The sequence below is a fragment of the Juglans microcarpa x Juglans regia genome, chromosome 3D (genome assembly GCF_004785595.1).
Source record: "Juglans microcarpa x Juglans regia isolate MS1-56 chromosome 3D, Jm3101_v1.0, whole genome shotgun sequence".
Lineage (NCBI taxonomy): Eukaryota > Viridiplantae > Streptophyta > Magnoliopsida > Fagales > Juglandaceae > Juglans > Juglans microcarpa x Juglans regia.
Genome location: NC_054598.1, coordinates 13,060,356 through 13,075,582, shown reverse-complemented (window position 1 = coordinate 13,075,582; position 15,227 = coordinate 13,060,356). Strand labels below are relative to the sequence as shown.

General features: G+C 36.0%; 1 protein-coding gene across 1 annotated transcript; it reads right to left on the bottom strand.

Moving 5' to 3' along the window:
* Positions 1-6,787: 6,787 nt before the first annotated feature.
* LOC121254765 (pentatricopeptide repeat-containing protein At1g59720, chloroplastic/mitochondrial-like) lies at positions 6,788-8,812 on the bottom strand. Its single transcript, XM_041154913.1, has one exon. It carries the CDS (start codon positions 8,742-8,744, stop codon positions 6,894-6,896), a length of 1,851 nt encoding a protein of 616 aa, XP_041010847.1. The 5' UTR covers positions 8,745-8,812; the 3' UTR covers positions 6,788-6,893.
* Positions 8,813-15,227: the final 6,415 nt, after the last annotated feature.

Below are 15,227 nucleotides of genomic sequence, written 5' to 3'. Positions count from 1 at the left end.
TAGGCAAATCATGTTGGATCTAGAGAAGTATGAGATTGAGGTTATAGTGAAGGATTCTCAATCTTACCTAGCTAGATTAAGTGTACAACCCACTTTGATTGAGAAAATTAAAGAGAGTAAAGGCAATGATGCAAAATTGGTAAAGATCATGAAGGAAGTACAAAGTGGAAATAAGTCTGAATTCAACATGTTAGATGATGGTATTTTGTGGTTTAGAGATAGACTGTGTGCCAAATGATCCAGAAATAAAAGGATAAATTTTAGAAGAAGCCCATAATTCTCGTTATACCATACACTCATGGAGTACGAAAATGTACAAAGATATTCGGTGTATATATTGCTGGAATAACATGAAATAAGAAATAGCCAAATTGGTGTAGCAATGTTTAACGCGCCAATAGGTAAAAGTGGAACACCATAGACCTTTAAGTTTATTATAACCACTTCCTATTCCAGAATAGAAGTGGGAGCATATAACTATAGGTTTTGTGTCAGGGTTATTGAGGTTGAATAATAATCAAGATGCAATTTGGGTAGTAGTAGATAGACTGACAAAATCAACGTATTTTCTTCCAATTAAAGTGAACTATCACCTCGACAAGTTTTTCCAAATTTATATATAAGAGATTGTATGGTTACATGGTGTGCCAATAACCATCGTTTTAGATAGATATCCATTACCTCACAATTTTAGAGTAAATTCCAACGAGCATTAGGTATGAAATTAACTTTTAGTACAACATTCCACCAGCAGATAGATGGACAATCTGAAAGAACTGTTTAAATCTTAGAGGATATGTTAAGAGCTTCTGTGATAGATTTTAAAAGGAGTTACACTGACCATTTACCTGTAGTGGAGTTTGCTTATAACAATATTTACTAGGTGAGTATTGGTATGTCGCCTTATGAGGCTCTTTATGAGAGGTAGATCTCCTTTTTGTTGCGATGAGGTTGGTGAAAGAAAACTTTTAGGGTCTGAGATTATAGAACAAACTTGTGAAAATATAGAATTAATTTAGAATCGGTTGCATATGGCTCAAAGTGGACAAAAGAGCTTGGAAAATGTTGTAATTTGAGATTCGAGATTAAGTATTTCTACAAGTTGCGCCAGTGAAGAGTATTATGAGATTTGGTTAGCAAGAAAAGTTGAGTCCCCATTATGTATGACCATTTGAGATTTTCGAAAAATTCGGTCCAGTTGCTTGTCAAATTGCACTACCTCCTACACTTTCTAGAATACATAATGTTTTTCATGTCTCCATGCTACAAAAATATGTATTTGATCCTTTGCATATATTGGATTATGAGCCATTGCAAATTCAAAAAGATTTGTCATACGAAGAGACCCCAATTCAAATTGTGTATGCCAATAACCATTATTTCAAATAGAGATCCATTACCTCAAAATTTTAGAGTAAATTCCAACGAGCATTAGGTACAAAATTAACTTTTAGTACAACATTCCACCAGCAGAAAGATGGACAATCTAAAAGAGCTATCTAAATCTTAGAGGATATGTTAAGAGCTTCTGTGATATATTTTAAAAGGAGTTACACTAACTATCTACCTGTAGTGGAGTTTGCTTATAACAATATTTACCAGGTGAGCATTGGTATGTTGCCTTATGAGGCTCTTTATGAGAGGTAGATCTCCTCTTTGTTGGGACGAGGTTGGTGAAAGAAAACTTTTAGGGTCTAAGATTATAAAACAGACTTGTGAAAATATATAATTAATTCGGAATTGGTTGCAGACGGCTCAAAGTAGACAAAAGAGTTAGGAAAATGTTGGAATTTGAGATTCGTGATTAAGTATTTCTATGAGTTGCGCCAGTGAAGGGTATTATGAGATTTGGTAAGCAAGAAAAGTTGAGTCCCCGTTATGTATGACCATTTGGGATTTTTGAAAAATTCGGTCCAGTTGCTTGTCAAGTTGCGTTACCTCCTACACTTTCTAGAATACATAATGTTTTTCATGTCTCCATGCTACAAAAATATGTATTTGATCCTTTGCATATATTGCATTATGAGCCATTGCAAATCCAAAAAGATTTGTCATACGAAGAGACCCCAATTCAAATTGTGTATGCCAATAACCATCATTTCAAATAGAGATCCATTGCCTCACAATTTTAGAGTAAATTCCAATGAGCATTAGGTACAAAATTAACTTTTAGTACAACATTCCACCAGCAGATAGATGGATAATCTGAAAGAACTGTCTAAATCTTAGAGGATATTTTAAGAGCTTCTGTGATAGATTTTAAAAGGAGTTACATTGACCATCTACCTGTAGTGGAGTTTGCTTATAACAATATTTACCAGGTGAGCATTGGTATGTCGCCTTACGAGGCTCTTCATGAGAGGTAGATCTCCTCTTTGTTGGGACGAGGTTGGTGAAAGAAAACTTTTATGGTCTAAGATTATAGAACAGACTTGTGAAAATATATAATTAATTCAGAATCGGTTGCAGAAGGCTCAAAGTAGACAAAAGAGTTAGGAAAATGTTAGAATTTTAGATTCGAGATTAAGTATTTCTACGAGTTGCGCCAGTGAAGGGTATTATGAGATTTGGTAAGCAAGAAAAGTTGAGTCCCCGTTATGTATGACCATTTGGGATTTTTAAAAAATTCGGTCAAGTTGCTTGTCAAGTTGCATTACCTCCTACACTTTCTAGAATACATAATGTTTTTCATGTCTCCATGTTACGAAAATATGTGTATGATCCTTTGCACATATTGCATTATGAGCCATTGCAAATCCAAAAAGATTTGTCATACGTAGAGACCCCAATTCAAATTGTGGATTCCAAAGAATAAGTGCTATGCTCCAAAATAATAAGATTTGCGAAAGTTCTTTGGAGAAATCAAACTTTTACGAGAAGCATCATGGGAACACGTGGATGAAATGAAACAAAAATACCCATAGTTATTTTCTATGAATAATATATCAAATTCCATGGGCAAAATTTCTTGAATGAGGGAAGAATGTAATAACCTAGCCCTAAAAAAAAGCCCACCCCAAAGGCCCAACCCCCTTTCCCTTTTCTTCCCCCACCCATTCTTTCCTTTCTGGTGACCTAAATCCCCCTTCTCTAACTCTCTCTCTCACACAAACCCCCTTACCCTCTAGTTCGTACACCCTTCCCCTCACTAAGAATTAATCCATTTTTACGTCATTGTTATATGGTTGAGCATAGACTTTATTCATGATGAAATAATAAGGGACTAGATGCAAGTATACGTGCTGTCTAGCAACATGTTTGCAATCTAGAAATTTGGGGTTTATTAATTTTGGAAGATAATATTTTAGGACAATCTAAATTCATGTTACTAAGGATTGGGTGAAATTTTAGAGTTAAGTGGGATCATTTTTAGTGTAGAAGTTAATAAATTATAATGGTCTTTAAATAGGTTCTGAGTGACCGTTGGCGAATGAATATAGTGTGATTGTTTTTTACTTGCAATCGAGGTAAGTGGCTCTTTAATAGAATTTTGCTAAAAGAAATGGTAGGTTTTGTTTGGAACAGTGTACTTTGGTATTATATTTCAAACTTGTGTAAAATTTAGATTTGTGCACATTTTTATGCCATTTTGGCACAACTTGTGGGAATTGTGCAGATTTTGTAATTGTTGGAATGTCTGAGAAATGTTATGTAACTTATTAAAATTTGAAAGTTAAATGTGAGCATACTATTTATTCTTGAGCCCATGATATGAATGTCTTTGTGACATATTTGACTTCCCTTGTGGCATGATATCTTTGTGATATATTGATGCCCCTCGCGGCATTATGTCTTCGTGGCATGATATCTTTCTAGTATATTGGTGATTTTCCTATTATCATGTAGCACTGAATACGATATTTGGCTAAACATGTTGTTTAAGATAAAATTGTATTACGCACATTATTTTTATTAGGAATTTATTCACTCTCATATAATCAAGAAAATTGTCAATTCTCACACCCCCATTAAATTGATACTTACTAAGCACATGGTAGCTCACCACTTTATTTCACATCTTTTTCAGAGTTGTAGAAAGTGTCTTCTTTTAAGGTGATAACTTTTGAGCCAAAAATTTCATAGTGGACTTGGTTTCGTCACTTGAGATTAGATGTTTTGGGGCTTGATGATTTTGTTTATTGAAAATAGTTTTGGTTATATAGAGAATTTTCTTATAGTCATATTTTAGTTATTTTTACAGGTTTTGTTGGATTATCTATATCGTAATTATTTAAAATTTAATGGGCCTAGCTGAACCTATGAATGGACTTTTAAAAATCATTGTATTATAGTTTTAAATAATTTGAAGGTTGTATATTTAAAATATATTTGTAAATAGGAAGAAAGTTTTAAAAAGATAGGCGGACTTTGTCCGTTTATGGTTTTGGATTTGGGGCATTATAGGTGGGCTCCCATCATGACTAATTTCAGACCGAAACATTCTTTTCAAAAGGAACACCAAAATCCAGTCGGAATGCATTGAAAGAGGCTGGAATTCTCTCCGGAACGAAACATTCCACATATTCGTGCCGATTATTGTTCTGGTATGAAAAATTCCTGCCAAAACAAAACAAAAAACAAAACATTGTTCTTCATATACCTTCTGAAATTCAAAACTCCAAAGACAAAATTGAATCAACGAAATAAAAAGCTCTACTTTATAAAAATATTATCACAAACCCATGACAACCAAGTAAAAAAGAAATTACTAATTAAAGTAAAAAAAAAAATAGTTTTATTTAATATCCAAACTCCCGAAACACTTGTCCTCAACAAGACCAAAATCAAGGGGTAAAATTCAACTTTCAAGAACACAACCACAAATTTGTAGGGAAAAAAAGAACAAAAAAAAAAAAAAAAAAAAGAAGAGGAGAAGAAGAAGACAGGGGAGGTGAGAAGGCTTGGACAAATGAAGAGAAACTAACCTTGAGTTCTTGACATCGACGACTGAGAGGCTGTCTATATGATTGGCGGTGCGACACTGAGTGATGAAGACGAGGGCCACGAGTCGACAAAGCTTCAATCGGTAGAGGAAGAGTGGCTAGGGTTTTGGCACAAGAGAGAGAGAGAGAGAGAGAGAGAGGGTTAAGGTGACGTTAACATTAAGCCTAGAAAGACATCGTTTTGGTCAAAAAATTAAATTTTTCTTTAAAAAGAAACCAAGTTGCGGGCACCGGATTTTCGGTACCTTGTTCCCATACTTATACTTGACCTAGGTAGGGAAGGTTTGGGTGATCCGGTTTTTGGCCCAGATAAAACTGCATTTGAAACCCAGTTACATGGATCTAGACCGGGCCAAAAAAAGAAAAAACGGCACGGTTGAAGAGTCTTAGCGCATGTTTGAGATTACGATAGAAAATATAATTTATAACTTTACGGCTTTTAATTTATAACTTAAGTAATAAGTTTTATTATTAAAAATTTATTTACTGTTTGATAATCATATGTTAAAAGCACTTTCAATCATGTTACATTTGTTTGAAAACGATTAAAAAAGTATTTTTCTAATGTAGAAATGATGATCATTTGATTTTGTAAAGATTATGACCATATTCTTAAAAATTTGAAAGTTATAATTATCTTAAAGGGTTATGGGTATTTTTGTCCATTGATAGTGTTTTTAAAATTTAAACCACATTCCAGATTATCTGGAAAAACACGTTTGAGGATATCAAATAATGTTTTATTTTTTTTTCAAACGTACTTTTAACTTATTTGAGATTAAAAAGTATTTTAATATGTAATACCTAAACAACCTATTTTTCTGTTAAAGAGCTTTTAAGGCTATTTAAATAATTTTTAAGACTCCTAACATAACCCCAAACAGAACCTTAGTATCAATTTAAGTTATACTTTTGACACATCACAAAAGCATACGAATATTGACTAATGCCAAACGGTCGAGCAAAGCACCGCCAATTGATGTATTTATGCCCATTACAAAGCAAGGACCTGACAGCAAGATGGAATATAATCCTCTTCATTTGTCTTGAAATATACAATATGAAAAATGATAGTATGTCTATCAAATATGCCCTCATATATATATATATATATACATATATATATATATAATGGTTAAGGAAGTGTCTATAGTGAATTTATATTTATATTTTATTTTTTTGATACTAGTTAAGGATGTTTAAAAAATAATTAAAAAATTAAAAAAAAAAAAAAAAACTCATTTGTATTAGTGTGCACATTTGGTGGGCACATTTGGTAGTCACCCTAGTATTGTCCTATACAATATTCATATAGTATAAAACATGACGCATTTTTATTATTATGTAGTAACAAAGAATTAGAGTGACAAGTTAAATAAGTAAAATACTTCGAAATGAAAATTATCTATTTCAAATGAAATGAAAGGATACGTATCTCAACAAACATCTTGGCTTAAATGAGTCCACCGTGCGTGTTGCCATGGACACGAATGGGACTTTCATTGCATTCAAAAGTATCGTACAGTCAAAAATAAACCGAACATGGTATATGTACATGTAAAAGAAAATATATATATATATATATATATCTATATATATATAAGAATTGCTGCTGCTGTCTGAGTTAGTTCCGAGACAGAAGCCCTCAGTTCCAGTGCATGTATGATGCTCTCATTTGCTTATTACGACAGCTGAGATTGCATGCCGAATGCATTATTTTTCCAGTATCAGTAATTGCTAAGGTTGGTAATGAATAGGATATATGGAGGCTAATGGAGCAGTCCTTTAGAATTATATATCTTCTTTTCCAGGTGTCAGTATTTTCATATGCAGAAGGAAATTTGTATCTAATGAACTCTAATTCTCATTACAACCTCAGAGCTCCAAATTCTTTAACCTTTATACATCTGAATGTATGAGTTATATAACTCTTCATACAATTGAAAATCATCACCAATAGTCCATGCAAGAACAGGTGCCATCTTTAAAATGATGGAACCGAGCACGATCTCTCACAATAATCTCCACATTATAGATTCTAGATATTAATTTGGTAACCTTGTGGCAGTCAACGCATACCCGAAGATTCTTAAATATACGAATCGGGGTACCTGGTTTCAAGCTTAAGAGCCCATAAGCAATGGCAAGTCTCTCACTGTGAAGCCTAAGAGCTTGTTGTTTTTCATCATTGAACTCATCAACCATTGGTGCTTGTGAAAAGTCAGTTACATGCCCCACTGATTCTAGTCTTTCTTCAATCACATCCAAAACCTGGTAAATTTCTTTGGTTTGAGGATGAGATGTGTCCCCAGCGAAAAATTCGTGAGAAGTACCGTCTATCTCTATTGAACTACAGCCAGGCTCTTTTGTTACACCCTTATCAGTCATCAGTTTTCTAACCAATCCAACGTCATCCCACTGGCTGGCAGATGCATATACTCTGGACAAAAGCACATAGACACCACTGCAATCACCTCCATCTGACTCGAGGATTTGTGAGGCCAATTCTTCACTAAGCTCTACTCCAGCATTCTTCTTACAACAAGCATCAAGAAGGCTCCTCCAAATTACTACATCAGGTTTAGTGGGCATATTGGACACCAAGTTCAAAGCTTCATCAATGAGCCCAGCACGGGCAAGGAGATCTACAAGGCATCCATAGTGCTCTAATTGGGGTTCAATCTTGTACTCGGTAACCATCACTTCAAAATAGTGACGGCCCTCATTTACAAGACCTCTATGGTTGCATGCGCTCAACACACCAACAAATGTGATAGAATCAGGCACAACCCTCTCTGTCCTGACCATACGGACAAAATAATCCAATGCTGCCTCAGCCTTTCCATGCATGGCTAACCCTAAAATCATTGAATTCCATGAATTTACATCCCGTTTATCCATCCTCTCAAAGATTTGCTGAGCAATTTCCCATGACCCACATTTGCAGTACATATCCACCAAGCAATTGTTGACCAAAACATTAGCAACCATTTCATCACCACACTTTCTCAACACACAAGCATGGGCCCACATCCCCAAAGACAGAGCACGCAAACCAGCACAAGCACTGATAACACTCTGCATCGTGTAAGCATCAGGCTCAAACATTTTCTGCATCTCACCAAATAGTGTCAATGATGTATGAAACTCACCTAGATTAACACAGGCATCGATTATAACATTCCATGAAACCAAACTCCTTTCTGGCATAATTTCAAACACTTTATGTGCTAAATCCAGGCACCCACAAGTACCGTACAAATGGATCAAACTGTTACTAATGTACACATCCGAATCATACCCTAGTTTCAAGGCCTGGGCATGCACCTGCTTCCCTTCCAGCAGCGCAAACAAGTACGCGCAAGCTTTTAAAACAAACGGAAACGTATGTTTATCGGGCATGACAATGCCTTCTTCTAACATTCTACAATACAGCAGCATGGCCTCCTCTTTGTGCTCAAAGCTTCGAGCACATGCCCTTATAAGAGCATTCCACATGAAAGAATTGGGGTTTTCGATTTGCTCGAAAACCCGGAAAGAGTAGTCGATGTCAACTAGAGACGAGAAGTGTAGGATTCGACTACAGAGAAAGACAAAGCGTCGATTGTGGGTAGAGGTGGTACGGAGCGTGTGAGCGTGGATTTGTTTGAGCCGAGACATGTCCGTACATTCATTCAGCAGCGTGAGAAGACGGCTGTGACTTTGATGGTTAGCTGAGTAGCCATTTTTGTTGTTGTTGTTCTTGGTTGTGGACGCAGATGGAATGGGAGGAGGTGGGCTTGGTGTGAGTGTCAGGGCCATCGCCACATACACAGGCTAGCTGTAGCAGGCTAGCGGCGGATATTGCTGTTATGTTAAATTTTTCTTTTTGTTTTCTTGGTCAATATAATTTCATCAACATTGAACAAGGAATCTACGATATAGTTTGTCAATTTTCTTAAAATGTGGTTACTATTTAAAATTGATCGTTTAGATTATATTCTTCTCTCTCTCCTCTAGTAGGTGACAGATGAGAAGTTAGTTAGTTTCCGTTATTCTCGTGTGGAGTAAGGGGAGCTGAAGTTGCCATTGACAGTGGTGGTGAAGGCTGAAGATGGAGCAAATTGAAGTTGAATGGGAGCGATTAAGACTAAATGATGAGGCGAGTATTTCGATAGCAGTGGAATTGGAAAATTTGGAGAAATTACGAAAAAAAGGGGGAGAGGAGCTTAGTTGGAAGAACATGTCCAGATCGAACTATTGGTAAGGAAACTGTGAGGAAGATGATGGAGAAGATATGACAAGTCAATATGAGCATGAAATTTATTGAGATTGGAATAAATACTTTTGTGGTGGCCTTTGCAAATCAAGGAGATAGAAACAGAGTTCTTGCAGGCTATCCATGGCTGTTTGACAGCTATCTGTTTGCTGTAAAACCGTTCAATGGAAGCAAGCAGGCTCATCTCCTGGATTTTTCAACAGCAATCTTTTGGATCCAGATGTACAATCTACCATTAGGAGCGATGAATTGCAAAATGGGGGAAGCGATTGGTAAATCCATCGGGAAGGTTTTAGAAGTGGAAGGTGAGGAGAATGAGGTGGCCTGGGGTCGTTTTCTGAGGTTGAAGGTGGAGTATGAGCTTACAAAACCTTTAGTCGAGGAAGAACAATGAGTTTTGAAAGGAAGCAGCTCTGGATTCCCTTTAGGTATGAAAAACTACCTAGAATTTGCTTTCGTTGTGGCTGTATAATGCACTCTACACAGGGGTGTTTGGGTGAAGAGGTGAGGGGCATAAATGAAGATGTTGATTCAAAACAATTTGGAGCTTGGATGAGGGCCTCAACTGCTAGATGTAATCGAGCAGATAGACAACCAAAAGCATTAGGAATGGGAGGGAGCTCTACTGTTGATTAGGGGGATAATGGAGAGGAGGTGACAGGTGGAGGTGTATTAAGGGAGGATAAGGGGAGTATGGAAGGTGGTATACAGACGACAGAGGTGGCTAAGATGACACAAGGGGTTGAGAAACAGATGATGATCAAAGTAGAAAAAGCCTTGGTGCCAAAAACAATGAGTTCAACAGAAGATCCTAAAGAGGTTTTCTCACCTGCTACTGATAGTGAATCCTACTCAGCAAGCTTGAAAAATAATAATGAACAAAAGAAGGGAAGAACTAGTAGCTAGAAAAGGAGGGCTCGTGTCCATAAATCTCATGGCGAGTCTCAAACTTCTAGTTTGGTTTTGAAAAGAAATGTTGTTGGTAATGTAGATGAGGTGGGGCCTATGGAAGGAAGGGGAAAAGATTGAGAAGGGGAATTGTTGAGATGGGAGGTATGAATTCTAATTGTATGGTGGTGGCTGCTGAGCAACCCCACCAAGACCAATGAAAACCTTAGTATGGAACTGCCGAGGGCTTGACAACCCTCGGACAGTGCAAGACCTTAACCTTCTGGTTAAGGAAAAGAGGCCTGGTTTGATTTTTCTAATGGAGCCAATGGTGAAAGCAGGAAGAGTAGAGGGATTAAAAAACAAGTTAGGAATTGAGGGTTGTTTTGTGATTGACTCTCTAGGAAGGAAGGGAGGTCTGGTTCTCTTTTGCAATAGTGAAGTTAAGGTGGAGATTATCAATTTTTCTCAATGGCACATTACTAGGTTTTCTCAATGGTAATGTAGAAGAATGAGATTTTACTGGATTTTATGGGCACCCTGAGGCAGCCAAGAGGAAGTTCACATGGGAGCTGTTGTCTAGATTAAAACCTAGTGAGGGGAGAGCTTGGTGTGTCGCAGGGGACTTTAATGAGATTTTGACACAAGGTGAAAAGAAAGGGGGACAATTGAGACCTAAGGATCAAATGGGGATGTTTTGTGAGGCTTTAGAAATAAATGATCTCTTTGATATGGGTTATGTGGGGGATTGCTTTACATGGAGTAATGGTCATGATGATCATACATTTACAAAAGAGAGACTTGAAATATATGTAGCAAATAAGGAATGGAGAGGAAGATTTCATTTAGTAAAGGTGGACAAACAATTGTTAATGATTGTAAGAAATGAAAGGAATGGGGAGAGGAGAAGAAGATTTCTGTTTAAATTTGAAACCAGTTGGTTAAAGGAGGATGATTGTGAGAGGGTAGTGAAAAAAGTCTGGGAAAAGAAGCAGTTGACACTTGAGCCCATTAAGCAGGTGCAGAATCTGTTGCTAAAATGCAATGATGAGCTAACAAAGGGGTTCAAAAGAAAGGATAGGGAAAGCGAAGGGAATATTGAGCAGTTAACAAAAAAGATAAAATAATTGCAAGATATGGAGGGTCCTAAGGTTGTAGCTGAACTGAAAGAGCTTAAGAAAAAGGTTGGAAAATTGCTTGAGCAGGAGGATCTAAGATGGAAGCAGAGGGCAAAGATGAATTGGTACAATTTGGGAGACAAGAACACAAAATTATTCCATGCTTATGCCAATCAAAGGAAGAAAAGAAATAAAGTACTTTTTGTGAAGGATGCTCAATCAATTTTGAGAACTGAGGAGAATGAGATTGTTGAGGCTTTTAAGAGGCATTTTTCTGAAGTGTATAGAACTGATCTCCACCAAGGGAGGCTGTTGAGGAATGTATACGCCCCATCAATAAAAGAATAACAAGCTGTATGAATGAGAAGCTGGAAAAAAGATTTGAGAGATATAGGCCCTCATAAATCTCCTGGTCCAGATGGCTACAGTGCCTTTTTTACTAGAACTTATGGGGGACTGTGGGTGAAGAGATCAATAAAGTAGCTTTGAGTTTTCTGAATGATGGCAAGATTGAAAAATCATTGAATTTCACATACATAGCATTAATTCCAAAGTTGTCTGAGCCTATGAAAGTGGGGGATTTCAGGCCAATAAGATTATTCAATGTCTTGTACAAGCTCATTGCAAAAGCTTTGGCAAATAGATTGAAGAAAGTGTTAAATAGTGTAATCTCATAGAATTAGAGTGCCTTCATCCCAAGTAGATTAATCACTGATAGCATAGTGGCAGCTTATGATGCACTTCATTCTATGAAAACCAGACTCAAGGGCAAGATGGGGACGATGGCTCTGAAGTTAGACATTTCAAAAGCCTATGATAGAATAAAGTGGTATTATCTTAAGGTAATAATGGTGAAAATGAGCTTTTGAAGGAGGTGGATTAATTTAATCATGACATGCATTACCACTGTCTCTTATGCTGTGTTGCTGAATGGATAACCTGGGAACGTGATTATTCCATCGAGAGGGCTGAGATAGGGTTGTCCCCTTTCTCCTTATCTCTTTTTATTATGTGCTGAAGGTTTGAGTGGTTTGATAAATGAGGCAGAAGAGGCAGGTTTGATTAGAGGCATGGCAGTGGCAAGAGGAGTAAAACTTACTCATCTCCTCTTTGCTGATGCCTGCATCATCTTTGGAAGGGCATGTTGGGAGGAATGGGTGAAAATAAGGAAGCATTTTGCAAGCTTATGAAAGGGCCTCAGGGCAGTGTCTCAACAAATAGAAAACCACTATTATGTTCACCTCAAATGGAAGGAAAAGGGATTGGGAAAGGATTATAACAGACATGGGTGCTTGAGTTCAGAATAGTTTTGAAAAGTATCTAGGATTACCTGCAATGGTGGGGAAATCTAGATATGATACTTTTAGAGGTATTAAAGATAGAGTGTGGCTGAGATTAAACAATTGGAAGAATCACTTCCTATCTCCTGCTGGGAAAGAAGTCCTCTTAAAGGCAGTGATTCAATCGATCCCTACATATTGTATAAGTGTTTTTGCACTTCCAAAAAAACTAGGTAAGGAGATAGTTGCTGAGATGGGGAAATTCTTGTGGAGCTTCAAAGGGAATGAAAAAAAGATAAGGTGGATGGGCTGGAATAAAATGGGAGCTTCAAAAAAATGTGGTGGTCTTGGATTCAGGGAACTTGAGAGCTTCAACAAAACTCTTCTAGCAAAGCAGTGTTAGAGAGTTTTCCAAAACCCTAAACCTATTGCAATCAGGGTCTTTCATGACAAGTATTTTAAATCTTTTGGTGTGTTGGAGGCAAAGCTGGGCAGCAAACCTTCTTTAATTTGGAGGAGCTTGTGGGGGCTATGGACCTGTTAAAAGAGGAGCTTGTGTGGAGGGTTGGTAACGGGGAGAGTATTAAAATATGGGGTGATAGGTGGATTCCTCAACTGTCCTCTTATAAAATACAATCTCCTATCAAGTGCTTCACTGAGGTTGATAAGGTGGCAATACCTATTGATGGGGAAAAGGGTGAGTGGAAGGTGGAAGTGGTGAAAGAAGTGTTCAATGAAGTTGAAGCTGAGATTATATATGGTTTACTTGTTAGTAAAACTCGTAGGCCAGATAAACAAATTTGGGCACCTTCCAAGAGTGGGTTCAATGTGAAATCTGCTTACCATTTTGAAATGCAGGGGAGAAGAAGGCTGCTAGGGGAGTCCTCAAAGGTCTTCTTTGAAAATGAAGGATGTAATGATATTTGAAGATTAAAAGTCCAAGGGGTTACAAAGATTTTCCTCTGGAAAGCTTTAAATAATTTCTTGCCAACTAGAAGGAACCTATTTAAAAGAAAAATACTTGAAAATCCTTGTTGTCCTATTTGTAATCAGTATGAAGAAACTATCGGTCATGTTTTGTGGAGTTGTGATGCAGTAGTGAATGTTTGGGCAGAAGGTAGTAGTCCAATTCAAAAATGACCATCAGAAGAAGTGGACTTTGGGTTTGTATGGAGGAAAATGACACAATTTCTGAGCATGGAAGAATTGGAATTGACTGCTATAGTCTTGAGAAATATCTGGTTAAGGAGGTGAGATGAGGTGAGATGGAGGAAGCCTAGGGAGGGGATGACAAAAATAAATTGAGATGCTGCTTTTCTGAAGGATGGTAAGAGGATGGGAGCTGGAATTGTGTTTCGAGATCAAGAAGGGGATATTCTACTATCTGCTTGTATACCACAATCAAGTGTTATGTCAGCAACTCAAGCAGAAGCTACTGCTTTATGGAAAGCTATGAAGATGTGTGATGAGCTACAGATGGGTGAAGTTAAACTAGAAGGTGATGCTTTATGCATTGTAAAAGCTGTTAATAATAGAGATGAAAATTGGGAGTGGGGAGGTCAGATAATTGAAGATATTCGGGGTTTGTTACATAATAGACCCCAATGGCTAGTTACTCATACACTTAGAGAGGCAAACAAAGCAGTTGATTATTTAGCAAAGCTTGCATTGAATGTAGGTGAAGAGGTAATCTGGATGGAAGATGGCCTTGAGGGTCAGTATAGTTTGATTTTACAGGACAAAATTGTAATTGATTCTTCTTAATGAAACACAGAAGTATTTTTTGATTAAAAAAAAAGATCATTTTAATTTAATTTAAATAGCATCTTAATCATTATAATTTATCCATATCTAAAATTTGAAAATATCTAAGGTATCTTTTTTTTTTTTTTTTTTAATCTCAAAAGCAAAGTGCTTTGTTGAATGAAATAATCAATCATTACAATTAGGGGTGTAATCGGTTCGGTCCAGTCTGGTTTTGGACAAAATTTAGGACCAAACCGGTATGTACCGGTTTTGTATTTTTCAAAACCGATTATGCACCAGTTACTCTCCTAAACTGGTATCTCCAGTTTTTCCGGTTTCCGGTCCGGTTTTTTAAAATGTAAGTTTGTCATTAAAAAATAAAAATCTGTTAATAAAAAAAACTGCTTAAAAAAATCTGTTCTAAAAATCTGTTCCTATTACAAAATCTGCACTAATAAAAAAATCTGTTTTAGTAAAAAGTTAGTATTAGTTATAAACTTATATATTAGAATAACTATATAATATATTAGACTGTATAATAGTATTAATATTATACTATTAGTATAATTATATATTAGTATTAGTCATAAACTTATATATTACTATAGCTATATAATATATTAGACTATATATAATATAATTTAATATATATATTTTATGTTTAAAGCATATGATCAATTAAATTTTTATCTTCAAGATTAAACTTTTATTTTATAAATTATAATAACATTGTCTTATATATAATTATATTAATAACATATGATCAAACAAATTACTAATATTCATATTTAAGATTAACATTTTATGTTATAATTTATAAATTATAATATGAAATTATTTCATATATGATATATAATTATATATATTATATATAAAAATTTCACATATAATTATATATTATATATAAAACATATATAAAATATTAATTTTTATATTTTTTCCCCCCAACCGGTCCTGTCCGGTTCAGTCCCGAAAATCGTAGAACCGGAACCGG